Source organism: Parasteatoda tepidariorum, chromosome 3, assembly GCF_982258835.1.
Source record: "Parasteatoda tepidariorum strain Cologne lab strain chromosome 3, Ptep-v5.0, whole genome shotgun sequence".
NCBI lineage: Eukaryota > Metazoa > Arthropoda > Arachnida > Araneae > Theridiidae > Parasteatoda > Parasteatoda tepidariorum.
In genome coordinates, this window is record NC_141757.1 from 64,334,742 (window position 1) to 64,358,276 (window position 23,535).

The following is a 23,535-nucleotide window of genomic DNA, read 5'->3' on the forward strand; positions in this document are numbered from 1 at the left end:
ATAATGTTTATAGTCTTGAAAAACAATTCTTGTGACATTTAATCATCGCTTTTTTGTAGTAACTTACAAAAAAAAATCAATCAACAAGATAAAAAAAATTGAGAAAAGAGCTTAACATCAAAATTAAGATTGTGATACTTTAAAAAATGTGTTTTTTCTTTTAATCGTAAAAGTTTTGTTTTATAAAAATTTTAAGTTTAAAATTTTAATTAGTTTTAGAAAAAAAGGATATAATACTAAAATTCTTGTTTTGTTAGTGTATGTCTAATTTACAGTAATGTTACTAAAGAAATAGATATTTATAGTTATGTTCAAAAGAAAATCAAGTTTAAATGTTGTAAATTAAATTTGCATCAGTCTTTTAGGCCTTTGTTGTTTTTACATCTATCAATGTGTATTTTTTTTTATAAATTATGATTATAAACTCCTAATATACATAATATTTTAAAAAATATATACAGTAGTTAACTTTTTATTTATTTTATTATTTTCATTCTTTTGCCTGTCAAACATTCGTCATATCTTATTCACGAAGTTTGAACTAAAATTCACATTTATTATGTGTATGTAATTATTTACGCGCTACTCAAGAATGTAAAATACAGTAATGCAAGCTTATGATAAAAACAAAAGTTATTATAATGCAAAAAAAGGGAAAATATACAGAGAAAATATAGGAAGAATTTTTAAATATTATTTATTTTCTGTCGTAAAGTTTTTCAATATGCCTTTTCAGGACTATTATTAAGTTTCTTACAACTGTTTGAAAAATACGAACTTTTTGTTCTTTATTTAAATGCTTTTGTTTGTCCAACATTCGCCAAATGTACCTCTTAAACACAAATATAATTTTACGTAACGTTTCTTTCTCTAAATTCGTTTTATCTGAGGGTGCTTTGGTGCTCCTAAGGGATGGTGTGCTTGATATTTCAGTGGAATTATCCAACTCTTCAATCTCATCTTCTGCCAGTTCATTCATTTTTGACTGATTAGTTTTTGTATTCCTAAAGACATTAGATGGCTCACTGTTCGGCTTTGAAAAGGTTTTTTTAAAAATGTTTGTGCTTACTTCACCTAGCCGAGTACCGTCCTGTGTAGCATTCGGATATAAATGAGGATATAATGCATCAAATATCTCTGAGATATTACTAGAAAATGTTCCGTTTTCAAAAGATTCACGAAATCTAGCAATTGGTTCTGACCATGAAGCGTTTCTCAGAATGCGGATTAAGTTTCGGGTTGTTCTGTTTCGGCTTTTCTCATCATCTATGATCCTTGGTGATGATATTTCCGTTTGCTCATCATTTTGATTTAAACTTTTTCTATTAAAATTAGTGGATGCATTGCCTTTCTTAATTTGATAATCCTTAAAGTACGGCAACGATTTAGTCTTTGCATAACTGTTCTTTAATATGTCAAATATTTTTAGAAGGAACTCAGTTGAATTATCTAATGTCTTTGAATTACTCTCCAACAATCTTTTTCTCCATTCCATGCCATCTAAACTTGAGCTTGCTTGTTCGTCGTCGTTCATTGTAACATTCGCAGGCAGAGTGGAGTTAAGATAAAATGACCCTGGCGGTAATGCTTCGGTCGGCATAGTAAAAGTCATTTCATTAAAATAAAAAGACATGTCCCCTTTTTCCTTTTGCTTGTTATGCGGTGAAGATGCAGCTTTCACGTAACCATCCTTTAATAAATTAAATATATTAACTAAAGACTTGTTTGAATTACTTGGTTTTGCTGTATAGTTCTCTAGCAATATTTTTCTTAAAACCTCTCCCATTGAACTCGAGTTTAGTTTTGTTACATCTAGTGTTAGTTGAGATAAATTCTTCTTTAATAGATCACCCCATTTGTAATCATCAGTAATAGAGGCTGTTTGATAAGATAATTTTGTTGGCAGTGTTACAGAAGATGAATTACTTTGTTTTATTGCTGTTTTATGAAAGTACATCGGCCTGATTTTGGTTTTATTATTGTGATCATTCCTATGAGTTGTATTCACTGCAGAACCACTTTTTAAGAGGTCATATAGATTAATTTCCGCCACATTATTCTCTAACAATTCTCTTCTTGGTGATTCGATGCTTAAGCTTAAATTTAGTTTGGTGTTATTTTTCCTTTTATCATACACATGTCGAGAAAAGTTCTTTTTTAATAAATTTCCCCATCTGGAATCGTCACCAGTAATATTTCTAGACATATTTTTTCGAAGATCTGCATTTCTTTTCAGGTAAAAGCGCTCTGGCCCAGTAAAAAATCTTTTATAATTTCCAGGAGTCCTATTTCTTCGGTTTTTAGCAAACTCAAAATTCCCTTCTACGTATTTGACATTTCGTCGACCACCATTTTCTGTGTTTATAAAACTATTGGTATATTGATTATTTTCATCGTCATCATTTTCAAACTTATAAGAAGTAGGCCAACGGCGTGATGCATTAATTTTGATTTGCTGTTTATTTTCCAGATAATATTTAAGTCGCGCTTGTCTTCCCAAATTCATCAGAAGTACATCAGGAATTTTAATGTTGATAATCATGTTATTCCTTGTATTTGACACACCCAATGAAGCGTCGTTTTCGTTAAATTCCTTCAGAGTGCGACGTGATGGTCTTTGAGATATCTTTCTAAAGTTCTCGGTGGACAACTTTGGTTTGGGTTTTCTTTTCAGTTTTTCCTTTTTCAGCTTCTTCCTTAAATATTCTTTATATTCTTTAAAAGTTTTTATATCAGCTGGAAATCTTATTTTTTTGTATTTATGTCCAGACTGTGTTTGATGTAATTTTTTGTGCTTCAGTTTTTTCTTGTGCATTTTATTGATCTTCTTTTTTAATAATTGCTGCTTGCGTGCATATAATTGCGCAATTGCGGAATGTGTTTGAGTAACTGTGGAATGACTGGTAGTGGTAACTTGAAGAGCGTCGACACTTTTATTATAAAACTTGATTACACCCATCCCAGTATCTGTTAAGAATGCCTTCTCAGTACTTGACTCGTTTAGTTTAATCAATCTGCAAAAAATAAATAATATAAACATGGTTTATGCTTTATTGAATACATCATGGAAAAATGTTGTAAAACCACTTATATTTGTCAAAAATAAAGTGCAAAATATTTTAATTCGAAAGTAGTATTATGAAAGTTTTAAGACATCGTGTGTTTATCTTGTTTATAAGAACCTTTTTGAACGAGTTTCTTTAATACTAAGTAATTCGCAATTAAGGGTACTTGAAATAAAAAATAAAGATCCATGCGATAATGATTAAAATTAGAAAAGAAGAAAAATGTTTTGAGATACCGTAAAAGACGCCATGCTATTTTTAGCTCCAATAATGTTTAATAAATTTTGGTATGATATTCTATTGGTATTTTAATAATGAGGGATGTTTTAATATAAAAAAGATATACTAATATCGGGATTTTATATAAGCTCTGCTGTCATAGCTTTTCTACGATTTCCCTCCTCAAAGTGTTAAATGAATGAGAAGAGATTGTGGCAAATTTTTACTCTCATGAGTTAGGCGCGAGCAATAGTATCAGACAGAATAATACGGAATGTAATAAGCCGTTATTTTAATGGGATTAACTTCTAAAATCATACTTTGCTCAGTTAGTAAAATAATAACAAATTAAACAATTTTGGATTTTTGCTAGCTTCATTAATTGTATCGTTATATATGCCTTGCAGTTCTGTGCTTGATTTTGTTCTAATGATAGCTTAGTTAAAGAAGTAAAAAAAATTACCAATCTAATAAGTACTTTTCTTAACAATATAAAAAAAGAAATATAATAAAAAGATATATAATTAAAAAAAAGAATATTAGGTATCAATTATCAAAGTACCTGTATAAATAATGTCAGTAATATCTAGTAACGGTATTAATCAAGCATCACTGACTTCAATAATAGTTAGTGGAATCCTTATGTAGTATATTGACGGCAATGATGCCTTATAAATTTTGGAATTTGGTGCTGTTGGTGTTATGGTAATTGTTTAGGTTTAATAGGTACGAAATCTACAGGTGACTAGGTACCAACTACAGATACAGTGGCAATACGATTTCTGTGGTGAATACTGTGGCAAATTCGTGACTCCTGTAGAGTACGGGAGAAAATTGCTTCATTGTGGTAAATTTTGACTATCGTGATTTTTTTGAACAATAGCTTTATGCCAAATGACACTGAATGTAGTCAATATTTAGTTTGGTGAGATGAACTTCCAAAAACGTGATTATTTTCTTAATCTAATAGCGTTAAGTTATTGGAAAGGGAATATTAGGGTTATTGAAATCATAAATAAAATTAAATTTAGAATTTAATTATCTTTAATAACTGCATGGCTTTCATTTTTCTGTAATATTTCTTAGCATTAATTAGTATCGATTAATGAATTATTTTCGCTATTTTTACCCCGTTAGAAAGAACTTGGTTAGTAATAAAACTATCACTTTAATTTTTGTGTACAATTTGAAAGCATTAAAAAGAGATTCAGAATTCTTACGACATTTTCGACGGTCATTTAATAAATGTTTTAAAATCACACTTTACTTGTTGAATGATTGTTTGCCTTTTTTAACTCCGGATTTTTTAAAACTGCTTGGATGATATTTTTTCATTTTTCTTCTGAACTTCTCAATCACTTTCTTTTCATGAACGACAGCATAACCAATAGTTGTATATTTAGTATCTTTTTTCTCAGCGCTTTCATTATACGACTTCCGTCCACTAATTTCAGTGTTGACTGCGAACGATGCAGGGGTACTCACCTTTTTTATTTTTTTGTACCTGTAAAGTAAGACATAATTTTAATTATTTCCCGATGATAACATTTTAAATAGAAATCTAAATAACGTTGCATAATAAAGAAGTGCTATATTCGTTTGAAGGAGTAATAATAATTAAAAAAAAAAACGTATTTTATGGGGCTTTTTACACTTTTGCCTCACACATAAAACACATCAATTAAGTAATATCTTGGTATAAAAAATATTTTCAAAGGGTTTTCCAGGCTTTAGCCCTTCGAATCAGATGGGACACTGGTTTCCCGTTTATATATATATTTTTTCTCACTCTCTAATTGCGAAAAAAATATATATTTTGGTAATTTTTAATTATAAAAAAGAAAACAGTCTAATAATTATTAAAGTATGTGTTAGATTATCGGAATTGTATTTGTACTAAAATATAAAATCCGAAGGAAATTTTGTTGGAAAAATATATTCTTTTTCATACTCAAAAATCTATCAAAAATTGATTTTGTTAATTTCTGTTTTTGTTAATTAAAATTTCTCTGACAAATAACTGTTAATTTTACATTTAATGAAGAAAAAAGGCATCGGTTTTCCATGCTGTAATTTTGACCCATATAATATTATATTGCTAAATATTTTATTTTTCGCTTACTCTGATTAAACTTAATACAAAATAATGAAAAAGTATGAAAAATATGTTTAATAAAGATTATACGTCAAAGGGTTTGTAATATTTGAATCAAATGTTGATGGGAAGAATTTTTTTTAATCAAAGTGCTTTTTTTAATCTAATATCTTTTAATACAAAATAGCCGAGAAAAGTTTTGAATGAGCCGACCAGGTGGTCGAGTGCTTAGCGCGCCTGACTGTGGAGCCGATGGTCGCGGGTTCGATTCCTGCTCAGGGCATGGATGTTTCTTTCTCTCTGTGTTCTATGTCCTTTCTCCGTTCTGCGATTGTGTGAATGTGCCCCGCCCTATAAAGGGCTTTGTGGTTGTGTGACGTGGGTGACGCTGCTCCACCGCCGTGCCCACAGGTGCCCACTGGGTAACGATAAGCATTCTGAGGCCATTGGGCATTCTGAGGCCATTCTGGCATTCTGAGGCCATTGGGACAATACATCCCAAGTGCCCGCCATTAAAAAAAAAGTTTTAAATGATCGAGAAAATATTAAAGGTTAAGTTATCCACTTTAATGCTGGAACTTGCTCATTGCAAGCTCTGATAAAACAAGATCCCAGGTATAACAATGAAAAATTTAATAAATGGCTGATTTAGAGTTATAGAAACTATGGAAAACTCCTTTATTACGCGAATAACCTATCTTTTAGAGGGGAAATTTAAAAAATATTCTGAAAATTATTTTATTAAAAAGCTATGAATTCAGAAAGAGTAGCAATGTAAGATTTTTTTTAACTGTCTTATCAAGACTGATGGAAAACCAAATGGGACATAAGCTTTTGGGATGAATTCGAAATTAAGGACGGTCACCGCGATTACTGGTGGTGCAATCAACACCAGTGAATAGATTCTACACATCAAAATATTCCTGATTAAATCCCAATAAAATGTACCGCACTAGATATGCCATGATTTTTACACCAATGTTTACTATATAGTAACTAAATCACTGCATTTCCTAGATAAGTATTACTGTAAAATGACGGTACAAAATTTTACAGTAAAAATGGATTTTACAGTAAAATGAATTTTACTGAAGCTGTTCTCAGGGTGCCAATAGTTATTATCGTAGTTTGTTCCGGAATTGTTTCAAAATGTACACTACACTGCTTACGTGACTGCTTGCGTACAATGTTCTTGGCCAGTGATGGAGAAACTTTTACGATTAGTGTGCCAGTTAAAGTACGGTTTACTATTTTCAGGTATCTAGTGTGCCACTTGTTATATTACCTTTTCAAATACAATGCACCAGCCATTACCTTGATTCTAAGCCCTAAATTTCAATGATGTACTTGCTGTTTAGTTATTAACTTATATTGGATCAGATATAATCCTGTTTCTTACAAATGGTAATATGGAATTCATTGATGAAAATAGCTGGTATTGTGAAAATTTGCTATTACAATTTCCATCATAATTTAAGTTTGCAATTTATTTTACAACATATCGCCATCCAATACTTCCATAGAAAATGTTAGCCCCCTATACAACATGGACTTCGTTAATAGTTAAGGAACCAGTCGCCCTAACATCCTAACAAATAAATTTCTTTTTAAAAATAAAGTTTTCAGTACATCTAATTAAAAAGTTATTTAATATATCTTGCATGCCACCAAAATACACATCACGTGGCACCAAGAGGCAAGCTAGGCAGAGGTTCGTCATCACTTTTCTAGACAAAACGTTTATGAATTACGCATCTAATCAGCTATTCATTTTATAGCTACACACATTTTATACATCGCTAACTTAAAACTCTTTCTGATATGAAAGTTAAAATATTTAATGTTGTGCTTCAAAGAGCTCAATTAATTTTGTATAATGAGTGGTTTTATTGATAGATCATTGAAGTAATAAAAGTTTTAACATTTCTTTGCATAATCTTGGCCAACTTAAGTTTAGATGGCATTCTTATTTCGCGAACTAACAGCTTCGGTCTCTATGACCTTGTTATATGACCAGTTATGATTACAAATTATGAAACATTATGCCTGGAAGATTTATACCACACAAGAAAAACTATTATTGAACTATATGTAAAAAAATCCAAGAAGCTGAGTATTTTAAATTTTTTGAGAAAATCATTTGAAGTAGTTTAAATGTTTTAGTGATTTAATTGTCATTTGCTTAATTATATTATCTAGCATTTACTTAATTATCAAAAACTATATAATTTTTTAGAGTTAGTGAGCCCTTTTTAAAGCAGAATGGTATTTTTTTTTTGAATTTATGACTTCCTTGCCATAAATTACTACAAGGCCAGCACTTGTAGATTTATTTTTCATCAGAAGTTTTATGATATAGTTTTTATCCTCCAATTTCTTTCTTTAATTATGATTGTTGTTGGAGAAGTCAACACTACTGCTTTTGTAACGATAAAATAAGTTACAATTTTACCACTTCCTGAGACGAGATATATATTTAAAAATAAAATTATTAGCAAAAACCAATGATTAAATATAAATTAAGTGTCTAAATAAAATTTTTCAGTTAAAAATTTAATCTTTAAAAAAGCATTTTTTGTACTTTTTCAATCTATAATTTTCTTTTGTTTTAAATATTATGACCTTAGGCGATAACTATTACCAAGGCATTTTAACCATTAATCTATGTAAAACTCTAAAACAGTAAACTGCATTTGCGTTAATAATAAATATGTGCATACATAAACAGTATACGCTACTAAGCCATATTGTTTAGATGAATTAATTTATGTTCTAAAACTGTTATAACTAATGAATGTTAAAATTATGACTTGACAGTAATTCAATAAACCTTTGCTGATACCTTTAATTCATTTCGCTAGAATTTCAGAAACATTTTATAAAATTTCAAAAGAATTTTCGTCTCTAAAAATATTTTTATTTATGCTTGAATTAGGACTATTCTTAATTATGTGTAAGTTTATATTCATTTTAATAAATAAAATATTACGCTTGGTTTATACTTTTAGAAGATCATTTAAATACTATTTACTTTTTTGGCGATATTTTGCTTTTTCTAAACCCTTGCATTTTTGAATGTCCTGATTGATACTTTTTCATTTTTCTTCTAAATGTATCAATTTTTTTTTCATAATTTGCAGCACGACCCGATGTTGTAGTTCGGACAACTATTGCAGCGGCTCCTTTATCGTAAGGTGCTTGATGCTCTGTCTTTTCGTTGACTGATTCAACTGCTCCGAATTCATTCAGCTTTTTCTTCCTGGCAAGTAAAAATAACAAGTATAAAACAAGAAAAAAAAAAGCATTTTCAAGCTTTACAATATGCAAAAATTTACTACTTCAGGAAAACTTCAAAAAAAAATCAATCGCCTAGGATGATGTGCATAATGGCTAACTTATGATTATGATTCTTATGATTGTAAGGTTTATCATAAGCAGTACCTCGTAACTGCATTCTTTCACTTTTAGAATGTTTGTTGTTTGAAACGGCAAGTGAAGCAACAATTAATTTTGAGGATTTGGCATTTTTCAAATTAAGTAAATTATGTCTAGTTGTTTTAATAGATAGAGATTTAAATCATTAAGCAACTTTTATTAGTTAGCCAAATATGAATTTTTTAAGCCATACAGCTCACAGTATTGAAGAATAAAAAGTTAAATTGTGTATTAATGTTATGTATACCATTTACCAATACCAGCATGCAAGCGAACTTTTAAGGCAGAGTGCTTGTTTCTTGTTTTTTCAGCGGCTTCATCTATGCCCAAGAATACAAATTCAGCCACACACACGTCACAATCGGTTTTACGTGAAGGACCCAATCATACTGCATTAATTCCTAAACAGTTCGTAATCTTGACCTCAACCAGAGAACCTCAACCAATATCCTATTCAATACACATAGGTAACAATTTGTTATGGGAACTCTGAAGACTTTGACCCCGACTGATTTAACGTGCACCAGACACTATTTAGTTCACCAGGGTTCTTCGGCTGGTGGGATTCATACTCCCGTTTTCACAAATACGAGCCCAACGTCGCACCAGTTAGGCTATCCCGGCCCATAAAATGTGTTTTCTTTTTTAAATTCAAAATATAAATATTTATAAAAAAATATTTATTTCAACTCCCAAAAAATATAAAATTAATACAGAAATATAAATTCAGGTAACATGCTATACTAAAACAAATTATCAACAAATTATATACCAAAACAAATTATAATTACGAGTCAAGTGAAAAAATATCAATTAAGAAAGACAAGTTTTAAAAATAAAACTTTAAATAAACAATCTTAAACAAAATACTTGAGTTTAGAGACGATTTCAGTTAAGAGAATAGTTGTGTTATTTTCTGTTTTTGGAGAGTAGTTTTCACAATTTTTACTGTAACTTTAGACATTTTTTGAGCATTATCTTATATTTGGTGTCAATTTTTTTTGGAATAAAACAAGTCTTAACATAGTGTTTTTTCAAAGTATCAAAAATTTTGTTAAAAAGAAATCTTTTGACCCTTTAAGTCGCTAAAAGCATTTTTGTTTGGTAATGTCTTTTGGAAGCGCTTCGAGTTTTAAATCTAAGGGTCCATTGTCCTATATTTTCCTGAAAAAAGCGAGAATCTACAACAAATAGAATGATTATTATACATTAAATGCCCTCTTTATTGAAATTATCCATGAGTGCAACGTCTAAAAACTGATATCCCGAATTTAACAAATTATGATAATCATGATAATTAATTTCAACATCCCCTGCACACGCCATGTACAAAACAGCTACAATTAATTACATCTGAATTACTAACTTTATCCATTTTGAAACATTTCCCTATCTGACATATTATGCTAATTTTATCTGTTCATTGCGCTGTCCTTATATTTAAAATTTTTATTTCATGTATTTCGTTTCCCTTAGAAATTACCGAAAAAAACCAGGGGATCAATATTTTTCTGAAAAACTTTATTACAAAAACCACCTCTAAAATTAAGGCTTTGAAGGAACCTGTGATCTTCCTCTGGTACCTACTTACCGATTTGCTTATTACAAGATTTAAATTTCTGATTTAAAGGGTTTAAAGTTTAGTGATAAGTGCTGTTTTCTCAAATATCTACTCTCAATTGATGGTAAATAATTTTTGAAATAAATACTCAATTTTTAATTTTCAAAGTTCAAAGAGCCCGGTACGTTCTTACGCATCACGCCTATATATATTTTATCCCATGATGTTTTTCCTTTTGAATTGATTAAATACTAATTTTTTTTATTCTGAAATATTTCTAGTCATGCATATTTTTCCCATGTAATAATTACGATCCTAAAATTTCATTCATTCAATTTTTTATTTACTTTTCAAATGATGGTTTGTCCTTCTTCACACCACGGCTTCTTGAATAGCTTGGAAGATATTTTTTCTTCAGCCAGTTTCTCATCTTAGTTTGCCTCCAGTCAGGATATTGTGAGGAACCTAATTGCTTGTTTTGATTTGTTGCCATTGTCTCAACACTCTGCAAGTCATTTAGTGGTAACAGATTCCGATTCCTCCGGTTCTTTGAGTTTCGGTCCGCAAATTTTGATTGCTCATACGTGTCGAGAGAACGAGAAAAACTGTTTCGAGCATGCCTACTTGAAACATTCCTTTTTGCTCTAGAATAAACATCATATTACAGAAACATGTTTCTAAAATCATAAAGAAAATTAATGATGACTAATAATAATTTTAGAAATTATCAAGGATATCATTTCAGGGAGTCGGTAGGGCATATACCAATAATGCTAAAATTGACCTTTTTCGATGTATCTTTTCCCAGTATCTAAACAATATATTGCTCCAGTTTTTTGTACAGAATATTTACGTGTATGTGTTTACACTATGATAACTGTTAATACAAAACCTTGAAAGATTTCTTTAAAAAAGTATAAACGAAGAACTTTTAATTTTTCAGAAAGTTTCATCATTTTCATCAGAAATCTCTTATAACTCAGAAAATATTCATGGTAACGCTAAAACATTATCACAGTATACAACTGATATAATCTCAACTATCCCCCAAAGCATTTCAAAGCATATCATAAGTAGTTTCATAGGAAAGGTACATCGAAAACGGTCAGTTTTAGCATTATTGATACATGCCCTGCAGACACCCCTTAAAAATGACAACAGAAATATATCTGTTTTGTACATAATGGCCGCACTGAACAATAAAATTTTTTGTTAGTTTCAATCCAATTTTTTCATAGTAGGTAAATCAAGTAAAACCTTTTCAACACTTAGCTGGTAACTATTTTGAAAATTTACAAAGTTAATTCTTCAGTTAAAAATATCCATCGAAACAAAACGTTTTGAAATTTATCCACCGGCTCCATTCTGTTTTTTTTATTTTTTATTTAAGCGCAATTTTACATTTGCAAAATGCAGTTAATCTCAATGTATACTCCGAATTTTACTTTATTTGTTGTTAAGAAAGTAATAATGGACTAATGGTCAGTTAAACGTGTAATTTTAATTAGCAAATTTAACATCCTACTATAAAGACTACAAATATGTTATATGGATTCATACATTATCAGATCGCTCATGGGCTGCAATAGTGGCACAACTCAAAAAACACGCGTTTTGGACTAAGAACAGGTGTGAATATGAAAATCCACATTCTTTTCAGCAGTAATACTAGCACAACTCATATTCAACTTTAAGGTAATATTCGTTTAAACAAACTGAAGCATTTCTTCTCCATTTTTCTTAGCAATGAAAACTTTAAACCCATTTATCTCAAAATATGATTTTTTGAGTTGTGCCGCTATTGCAGCCCATGAGCGAGATGATGCGCAATATTTAAGAAAAACGAAAAATAATCATTAAAGAGTAATTGCGCAAAAACTTTTAAGAACATGCTGCTGTGCTTATGCAATATCCAATAAAGGCGTAAAATTTTAATATGTAATTACTGAGAGTTCGAATTAGTAATATAGCAAAGCTCTTGAAATTGAAAGAAATTAAAGTACTAACACTTTAAAATACAAATCTATTCTAACACATTAAAAGTACTGTTTATAATTCGATCATTATAATTCCTGTTTAAATATTTGAGTTACGTGTTGGTATGCGACTCTTTAACGTATTTATTTTTCATCAAAATTATGAATTTCCGTCGCAATTTGCCTCTAGTATTTTTAATTTATTTGCTGCAATTACAGACTTCCAGACGGTAATCTAGAAGTTTCTTTGTACTTTGATGACTTTGATTATTTCCTTAATTGTCCAGAGTAAAGGGTTTGCAAATATCCAGTTATGTTTCATTTTAAATATCTGCATTCATTCTAAAATATCTAGTCAGCTGGATTTAAAAAAAATGGTAGAATTTTTAAACTCTTTCAAATGTTATAAATTTTCTTATTTCGCATAATTTATTTCCCTTTTATTTCTTCTTACTTTGCGAATAACGGAAATTATTTTGTCGAATAAAAGGTATGCTAATTTAACTACAATAAAACTTAAAATAGGCAAGGCTTCAAATAAAAAGAAATATATTTGTAGTATAAAGAGAGATAAATACTTTTAATTCAGCTTTAATAAACAAATTTAAACGGTTCAGCTCATTTAAAAAAAATCAATTTATTGAGAGGGTGCTTTATACATTATAAAATCTTTGTAAATAAGTTCTTTTAATATCAAGGTTTTATAATTAATTTTAGCCAGCAAAACCAAAAAATTTAAAACACTTCCATTTCAGCAATATTATTAAATTTTTATCTCTATTGGAGCACTTAGCTTTAGTTCTCTTTTGTTTTACAACACTAATTCGCAAGAATTGAGATTTAAGTAATTCATATTTATTATTCTTGAAAAAAAACACTAATAATTCACTTAAAGATGTCTTAAAAATATGCAAAATCCAAGAACCTGCGACAAATTGTTGTGTCAGTCAGAGGAAAAAAAAGATTTTACCAATCACAACACTTTTAATTATCACATTTTGATTCCCTAAGTACATTATTTAATGGTTTAAAGAAATGAACTTTAACTATATACTGTCAACTCTTTAAACCAATGCGGCTACCTCTTACTACGTGAAGTTCTAGCACTAAAACAAAAATTTAAGGTTATACCATAGTAAGTGATAAAAAAAGGCCCAACAACGCGCAACTGGAGGAGGAATGTTGGCTAAAGGGTAACTTCAATATTCAATTCTTACACAAATAAGGCAATGTGCAAAAAGCCTATTTTGCGATAATGCCGTATGTAATGCCTTAAAAACTGTTAATCATCACTAGAGAAACAATTTTTGATAGTCTAGCTTATTTCTTTCGTGTTTATGATTTAAAAGTTTTCTAAAAATAAGCATTGATCAAGTAATTGGCTTGCTTCGTTTCATTTTTGAAAAACTTATAGTCGGGACAGTTTTCGCTGTGAGCAGGCACAAGAGAAAAAGGTTGTTATGAATTTATAATACCAATATTTTGAGATTTATTTTCATGAAACAAAAATCGTTCATGAACAAAATAATAACCTTTCATCAATATTATATATATCATTCATTTTTATATTATTCATATAATTATTAAATATTTGTATTCACCTATTTTACATAGAAAATTTTTCTCGATTAGTTCATTTATATAGCGCTTTCATACGTCATTCCCTCGTTTTCTCTTACAATCCTTACTTTTTTCACCAAATCGTTTACTATGTATGAGACAAGAACCCTATAAATGGAACTATTTTTTCGTAAATCCTTGTAACAAGAGTAAATAATCCTTGTAACTATATATATATATATATATATATATATATATATATATATATATATTAACAAAATGATTAGTCTTGATATTAAATGTGTGCAATACTCACATTTATTGAACTTTGAACTGTTCCAAACGTAAAAAATACTTACAAAATCAAACTCAGTAGTTTAAACTTCTTGGAGGATTTTTTGGGGATTATTCTAATTTCATTAGCCTTGCTAATTATTTCCACTTCTTTATTACTTAAAGTAAAACCGCCATGACGATGGTTTGCTTCTGTTGTTGGTGTGTTCTGTTGGACTTCTAAATTATATGCATCGCTGTCATCTGTATCGTCGTCATCGGCTTCATGGGTTAATTCGATTTCTGTTACAGATTCTGTTGTTTCTGGAGTTTCATTGGCTTCAGTTGCAAAATTATGTGAATCAATGTGTTGTTCAATATTTTCATTTCTCTCAGTCGATGGTTCTTCAGAAAAATTATCCTTTTCTAGCTGTTCCGACTCAGTGCAATCGAAACATTCAGTTGTAACTTCATCTGAAGTATCCGCATTACTCATTATTGTATTTAGAGATAGAAGAATCATAATTAAAAGAAGTCTGATAAACATCTGAAAATAAAATATTAGTTTAGAAATTATTTTAAATTATTTCATTATTTTGTAAAATAAGTAGATGATAATTATTATGCAAATTAACGAATAAAACAATTTTATTGAATGATGTTTCAAATATATCAATATGAGTAATTACAATAACACATGCATATTAAAATTGTGGTTTTAAGCTTAAAGAAAATTGAAAATAGCTAACAAATTATTTCTAGAAAAATTTTAGTTTATTTTAAGTAAGAAGATTATATTTTATAACTTGTATTCTGGAATATTAGTTTCTCTGGTGTCCTTTTTATAAATACCGAATTGAATGTATAATTTTAATCTTAATAACTAGGATTCATAGAAGATAGAAGGTGGAGACGGAATAGGTTGAGAAAATGCAAAAAGTCAAAAGTGAGTTTTCGCTTGTCAGATGTTACTTGTATATTATTTGGTTCACTCTTTCACTACAAATCAATGGTGAAAAATCTGTAAATTAATGAAACCTATACTACACATGAAGAATATATTTGACAAAATACTTGGCGGCATATTTTTTTTCCAGGTTGGGTCAAATCATACATTAGTCAGGTTAAGTCAAGTACAATCAATAATGGCAAATGATTAAAAAAATTAGACCAAGTGAATTTGTCTATATTTTTATGAACTAATCAAGCTTGCCCCACTTTAAACCCAATGTTGGGTATTTTCTGCATCAATCCTTCTTTTCACGTGAGTTTTTCCAAGTCTCGTTTTTTATTTGTTTCTTTTGTCTGAATTCATTTTGTTATGTACCGAACTTCAGCTTGACAAAACTTCATAGCAGAGCAACAAGCTAAATTTTAGTTGTACACTGATTATAAATAACTAAAGTATACCAACCTTCATGGGGGCAGATGTTGATGAAACTTAGTTTATACGCTTTATGGACCATGAAAAAAAAAAGAATTCTGCAGGGAAAATAGTTCAAACGTCGATTATCAGGCGAGTAACGGGCAAGCATAAAGAGCAAAATTCCCTGGCGATAAAAAAAAACTTTATCTAAGCAGAGTATATGTTTAATAAGCATTGCACTTCTGTCAAAACATGATAAAAGCTTGTAATAGTCTAAGAACGCCTAAACAGAGCCGTGATGGCTTAGGGGATAGAGCGTTCGCCTTCCAATGAGGTGAACAGGGTTTGAATCCAGGCAATGGCTGTTCGATACGAAACCGCATCCGGCTTGCACCGTCCACAGTGCCGGCGTGCAATATCCTCAGTGGTGGACGGATAATGGGTTAGAGTCCCCTTGCCGTTAGGCTAACTGAGGGAAGTTTCCACGGTCCTTTTTTTCATGTAACGCAAATGCGGGTTAGTTCCATCAAAAAGTCTTCCACCAAGGCAAATTTCTCCCAAACTTGATCCAGAAGTACCCTTCTCTTCTGGATTGGGCACAAAATTACAAGGCTACGGAGTTGAACATTAGTTGTCGTAAACCCAAAATTTGGGTCTGCTGTTCAGCGACGGTTATAAAATATAAAATAAAATAGAACGCCTAAACAAAAAAAAAGGCCTTGCAATCTAAATATGAGGTTTTCAATCTATTTAATGAGCATTTCGAGTTATGCTTGCTTTTAGCCAATTAAACGAGAGGTTTCGTTTTGGAAAACTTCCATACGATGTGGAATTAAAATTTTAAAAAAATTATGTATACACGTTGTACAGAAAGCAAATAACCATAAAATATATCTTGCGAAAATACCATATAATAAAACAGTCACATAATAAAACATTAACAATTCATTCCTGAAAAAGTCACTGTTCTAAGAAACTATTAAAAAAATAATAGAATGTATAAAATACAATATAAGAATAATGTGGGGTGCTTGCTTTTAGTCAATTTAACGAGAGGTTTCATTTTGGAAAACTCCCTTAGGATGTGGAATTAAAATTTTAAAAAATTATGTATACACGTTGTACGTAAAGCAAATTACCATGAAAAATATCTTGCGAAAACGCCATATAATAAAACATTAACATTTCATTCCTGAAAAAGTTACAGTTCTGAGAAACTTGTTAAAAACTGTTAAAAAAATAATAGAATGTATAAAATACAATATAAGAATGATGCGGGGTGCTTGCTTTTAGTCAATTAAACGAGAGGTTTCATTTTGGAAAACTCCCATAGGATGCGGAATTAAAATTTTAAAAATTTATGTATACGCGTTGTACACAAAGCAAATAACTATAAAATATATCTTGCGAAAACGCCATATAATAAAACATTAACAATTCATTCCTGAAAAAGTTACTGTTCTGAGAAACTTGTTAAAAACTGTTAAAAATAATAGAATGTATAAAATACAATATAAGAATAATGTGAGGTGAAAGCGAGGAAGACAGAGCTTTTGAATCGAATGCTTCGAATTCTTGTATTCAATTCAGTCTAAGACACTGCCTCGCAAAGCAAATGGCCATTATTGCCCCCGCTAAATGTTTATGCAATTTCTCCTCATATTAACGTTCGCCGTGTAAGTCGTGGTTCACGTGTGTAATTGGTTTCGAGCCACAAGTTCTCATCCCCCTTCCAATATAAAGTACTTAACAGTTGTATTGGTGATATAAAGGAGACATACCACCAAATAATATTTAATCGTATTTTATTGATATTTCCAGTTTTATTTTTTATTTTATTCCACACGATGATATTCACGTCAGACACATTGCAATAGAGATTTGGTTCGGCGTCTTTATACGTCAATCACGCTTATGTGATTAATTTAAATTTATTTTAATCTCGTTTTCTTCCACTCCCTAACAGCACTCATCTAACTCGCCAGTCTTTTTTGAAATTAGTGAAAATATTTTTAGTTTTTTCCTTTATAACTACATGGCTTAAAAAAGTGTTTCTTCATACCGCTTCAGAAAGTATTAGCGTCCTTCGTTGTACAGAAAACTTTCAATCTATCTTTCGAGAAGTCAACTATATTTATTTTAGATCTCTTTTTCGAAACGTATATTTAAAGTATTTATCAAGCTTCGCCAACACCCACCCACCAAATCGGACACTATGTTGATACAAAAAAAGAATTCTATTTATAACCATTTTGCATATGCGTTCATATTACAAATATGTTCGCAACCTACTCACATTACAAGCTACTCGAAGTTTATTTTTTCCTATTATTCAGCACAATGTATTAGGAAAAAGATTCAAATGTAGGTTTAATTAAATATTTGCCTCTTTGCTCTTAATTATCGTAATTTTTAATGCATTATAAGAGAAATTTATGCACCCACTTTTTATTAATACAAATTTTTATTGTTGTCGTCAATTGACAATACTTGTATGGCTACCTATATTGGTGTTGGTGTAAAAAAAACAACAACAACTTCAAAATGCTCGTGTTGTAATAGATTACATGAGTTTTCACACGCTAATCCTGTTCATCTTGGTTTGAAATCCATATGTCATTGCCTATTCGTAAACTACCTCATCATCAACGCTAGCACTAAATATTTTCTCCAGTAAAGTGATAGACTACTCGTATTATCGGGATAAGTGCGCGTGATTCAATGTTTTATAAAAATGCTGTGTAATTTCGAGTAACTTTGTGAGAATTTCCTCGTTGGTGAAATGGCTCCAACACATGAGCTATAAGACTTTTCGTCTTTCGCCACAAAATATCAGATAACATGGGTAATGTTAAGGAATAAAATTTATTATTTACATATGTGCCTGTACGGAGATCATGTAAAATTTAAAAATACATGAATTGTATTGCAGTATATTTAATCGCCTTTTAAGTTTGATACTTGTTTGCGATCCCATAAACAATGCTTTTTATTTATGGATACAATTATGAGAATAACTGCTTAAATATAAATGCTTTGTCAGTTATACTACCTTAAAATGAAAGATATATCTGTAATTTTAGAAATTTTGATGAGTATTAAAGCATATCGTTCAAATTTGCAGATAACTTAGCTTGGTGTTAAGTCGCACCAAATCATCGCATTTCTTTTTAACTTGGACAGTGCATCAAAACTGAGCCATACTGAATAACTTTTGATCTAATGATCGGATCTTCACGTTCTAGGACTCAGTTTTAACTATTCTAGGGGTGGCCATAAATATTCTAATTTATTAGAGTAGACGATATTTAATGTTGTTGTTATTGTTACTGTTGTTAATTTACGTCTCATTAGAACTGCACAATGGGACATTGGCGACGGTCTGGGAAACATCCCGGAGGATGATCCGAAGACATGCCATCACAATTTTGATCCTCTGCGAAGGGGATGGCATACCCGCTTCGGTAGCCCGACGACCTACGTGCGAAGTCGAGCACTTTACGGTAGCACAGTTTAACGAGGACCAATACCGCACACCCTCGGTCCCTAAGCATACTGATCCAAGTGGTCACCCACCCGCACACTGACCGCAGACAGTGATGCTTGACTTCGGAGACGATATTTAAAGTTGCAAAATCAGAAACAAAAACGCACTTTCTCGGAATGCATTTACTTTTTTTTCAACGGATTCAGATTTCTGTCCCCTAAAATATAGAGAGTAGCCGCAATCTGAGAAACATGGTCCTCTTTGTTTCGTCAGGAGAGTGATTCAAATTTCAGTCCCTTTAATGATAATTTCACTTTTTGTGTATTTCAAAATGTCTCGAGAAATAGTTAAGCGAATTAAAAAAATATTTTCACACAATTATATCTAAAGATAATTCCATGCGAAAAATAAATTTTAGTAAAGATTTATTATTTTTTATTACATTATAAAATTATTATCAAAAGTACTTTGAAATGTAAGGTATAAAATTTTTGCATCGTTTTAAAGTATGTAACTTTACATAGCAAAATATTAAATATGATCAAAATCGGTTGAATAGTTCCTGATAAATCACATTTTAAAGAATAATTCTTCTTTTAAGAATAATTCTTCACTTTCGTTTAAAATGTGAATTATTCTTCGTATGCTTAAAATTTTTAATCATAAATTTGAATTAATAAATTTATAAATGGAAATTTTGCAATGTGATCATTTTAAAAAAATAACTTAAATTCATATTTCTTTAAAACTTGCTATTTTTCTAATCATTCATCTATTTTTATGCATTTTTTACGAAATAAATATACATTATACTTATAAAACTATTGTTTTTACACAAACTGTTTGCGAATGCAAATTGCACAAACATCAAACAATCACAAGAAAAATGTAAATTAAAGTCTGAAATTTATTTTTCATTAAATCCAGTGCTTGACGTTCTGCAAACAGAAAACAAAACTAATTAAATAACAAGAAATTTTCTTTTTTTTCTTTTTTTTTAAATTAAATTTACTACACACGAGTACGCAGACAGTAATGTTGCATACTCGCATCACCCTAACTAAAGTAAAGCCCAAAAGATCTGAAATAAGTATAATAGAAAAAGAATTTAAAGAATGGGATCTGGGTAGGCAAAGATGCTATCATTCACATTAACTCAAGAAGCGGCTTATACCGATTCTAGGAGAAGAGAGAAAAATAAGATCGTTGTAGTTAAGCGAAAATGGTTTAAGTCGCAGAAAAATTTTACTTTTCAATTCTTCCGCTACACTTCCTTATTTCAGAACAACTTATGAAAGTATTATCCGTGAAATAAGAATAAATATATAATAGTAAAAATGGGCATAAAATAATTAAGAAATAACATCAAAAATCATAATAAAAGTAAAAGAGTAAAAACAGTAAAAATTGCAGAAAGTGAAAAATAAAGGTAAAAACAAGCACTAAAGTAAAGCATTCTAGCAACAGCCCATTGTGGGGCAAGCTGTCATAAAGGTTAAGGCTTTACAATTCCGAGACCAACAGCCTAATTGTGGAAATATAGTCAGCACTGCGCATAGGCCGCCTTTACTTCTCAGACAATCTGGTGCCCATGAATCTGAAGCTGATTGGGCTTCCAGCCACCACTGGAGGTCGAACATCAGTTTTAAAAACAAGCAGCAGTAACTAAAATATCAGTGAAAGAGGAGCAAGGACACGAAAAAGTTTAAAAAAAATTATAACAATAGAAATAAATCAAATAAGAATTAAACGATATCTCTTTAAGAACTAACTAACGATATCTTATTAAGAATTAAACAATAATCTTAAGTCAAAAATATTCATCTTGCTCAGCTTAAAAATAATGAACATAGTATTTTTAGTCGAATAAAAATATCCGTAAAATTACAAGTCTTATTTATATTTATTAAATGCGTTTATCAATTATTGCATTAGATAATTGCAATTGTACAAACAGATGTTTATTTTGTTTTCTTGACGTTTGAAGATTTCCTAATCAGTGGAAATTATTATTTATAAATATTAAAATTTCTACATAAGTGTTTGATTACTAAAACTCAGTATAAGGGAAACACAATATTAAACTAATAAATATCTAAACATAAATTTTACAATGTGATCATTTCAAAAAAGAACTTAAATTCATATTTCTTTAAAACGTACCATTTTTCCTTAAAATGTTGGATTTCGATTTAATTCTCATGATGCATTAGCAAGGTTTGTAAATATTGTTTTGTTTACATTGATTATAAATTATAACAAAAATGAAAGCATTCAAGAAATGTTAGAGTGATGCCAGATTTAAATTTTAAGTATACATATTAATGGAAAAATTTTTATGACGTCAGTGGCATAAGCACAATGCAATGAAGCATGAATATGCTTATATAAAAAATGTCGAGCCACGTGATTTTTTATCGAAACCCATTTGCCATGTGTTCATTGTGTAAAAGGAAAAAAATAGCAAACACATTATTAATTTTTGATTCAATGCTCAAATTTTCAAGCACTATGACTCAATCTTAGAAGTTCGTTGATCTAATCTTTAACTATTCTAATTAATTAATGTACACGATATTTTAAGTTGCGAAATCAGGAACAAATGTATACTTCATCTGAATAAACATACATTTTTATTCGATGAATTTAAATTATTGACTACCAAAATAGAAAATCTGGAAATTATGGATCAAATAGTTTAGTATATAAATTAATATTACCGGGCCCAAAATTTCAACCATTGTCCCGCCTATGCTATGAATAAAATGTACGATTATCATTCTAATGGTTAATCCCTTCTTTATTAATAATTAAAAAAAATTTTTAGAAAAAAACAGAAATTTAAATAAAAAACGATCTATTAGAAAAGATTTAACATATTTTTTGCCGCTATCTATGTTAGAATATTTTATTGACATTTTTTTAAGAAACGATGAATATACATTTTTTGTACAAGTTGCCATTTTAATGCTAGAGCATGTAAAACACACGCGTTTTTTTCTTCTGCCAAGGCGTGACAAAATGGCGTCTCTTAAAAATAATAATACTGCTAGCTACTACTTAATAAGCTTAACTACTTGTTAGATTGGTGATTTTATTGTAGAGTATCATATATTAATCCGCAGAGCATTAACGATTCAAATCTATAGAATGAATTAATTGTTTCCTTTTCAGAGTTACTGGAGAGAACTGTCGTACATTTTGTCGAGGGCAAACTTTAAGAAAAGTATCGTCATGACGTCAGTGTGAATCGTCCTTCAGCGTCAGGGGCTCTACTTCAGCGTTCTCATTCATTCATAAAAGACATTTACTGCACATGCGTTGCCAAACAATTCAAGTATTACTAAAAAAAACTAGTTCACCAGGTCAATAATTTCGTTTAATATTACCAATATGCACGTGTTCATTTATGCATGTTTTTCACTGAAAACATTTTTTTTAGTCTCTTGAACTTTCTGTTTATTTATTTAAATCATTCAATACTAATTTACACACATTTGTAAGGATTAGTTTCGCCTCTTATTTACTCGAATGTTTTGGGTGAATATTTTACAAGATAGAATCTGAGGCTAAAATTTTGTACTAATTATATATTTAAACCTATCCAAATCATAAAATAAACCCAACTTCTTTTGAGAATATGCTTATTAGAATTATTTCTTTTACCGTCCAACATTATTTATATAGTTATTAAAACTATTTTATTTTAAACGCGGTGTACGCTTAGAACCCGTGTATCTTACTTAAATTAAAAGTTTTACAATAAAACCATCTACTAAATTGCCCAAAATGGATGTTGCGAAGAATGCCGAAAGAAAAGTCGGTTACCTCATTTAGAAAAGTTTTTCTCAAACTCTGCTTTCTTACTCCGCTTTGAAAACTGTTTGCTTGCCGCTAAATTTCGGTTTATTTATTTATTCGGCTGATAATATCTGCTATTTGATTTTACTGCTTTTTAAACAATGTCAAATTGGCATAATTAGCTAAAATATTTAGGAGTTGGCGAGCGCCAGCGATCAGAGGGCGAAGCCTCTTAGTATTTTAATTATATCACTAAATAAATTGTTATTTGGTAACATTTTATCTTGTAATCGACAATAAGAGCAGTCTAGAGTAGTTTTTATACGTACTGATCACGCGATATCGCAATACAGAATTCTTCATTCCAGTTTTTTTCAGCAAAACCAATCAGGAGGTAGCATGATTAATATTATCTTCCAACTATTTTTTATTCAGAAAAATGTGATAATTTCTTATAACATTAACGTATTTTTTAGTAATATAAATTTGTAAAATTTAAGAAATAAAATGTTTTTTAAAATAAGAAAACTGAACTTTGATATTATCTTTATAGAATACCACTCTTTAATGACAGACACCTGCATTAATTTTAAGATTCTGACGACTAAAAGTACTTTGTCGATGTTAGGTAGGCAAGAAAAGGTTTGTTTCATCTCTTTATGTTAAATTTTGGCTTTCAACCAATCAGAGAATGCTA

General features: G+C 30.0%; 1 protein-coding gene across 1 annotated transcript; it reads right to left on the minus strand.

Annotated features, from left to right (window-relative positions):
* Positions 1 to 529: 529 nt before the first annotated feature.
* Positions 530 to 21,290, minus strand: LOC139425527 (uncharacterized). Its single transcript, XM_071180542.2, has 6 exons — positions 21,201 to 21,290; positions 14,271 to 14,731; positions 10,723 to 11,019; positions 8,411 to 8,638; positions 4,552 to 4,788; positions 530 to 3,014 (listed from the first exon to the last, which is right to left on the minus strand). Exons 1-6 carry the CDS (start codon positions 21,201 to 21,203, stop codon positions 698 to 700), a joined length of 3,543 nt encoding a protein of 1,180 aa, XP_071036643.2. The 5' UTR covers positions 21,204 to 21,290; the 3' UTR covers positions 530 to 697.
* Between the last annotated feature and the right edge of the window lie 2,245 nt (positions 21,291 to 23,535).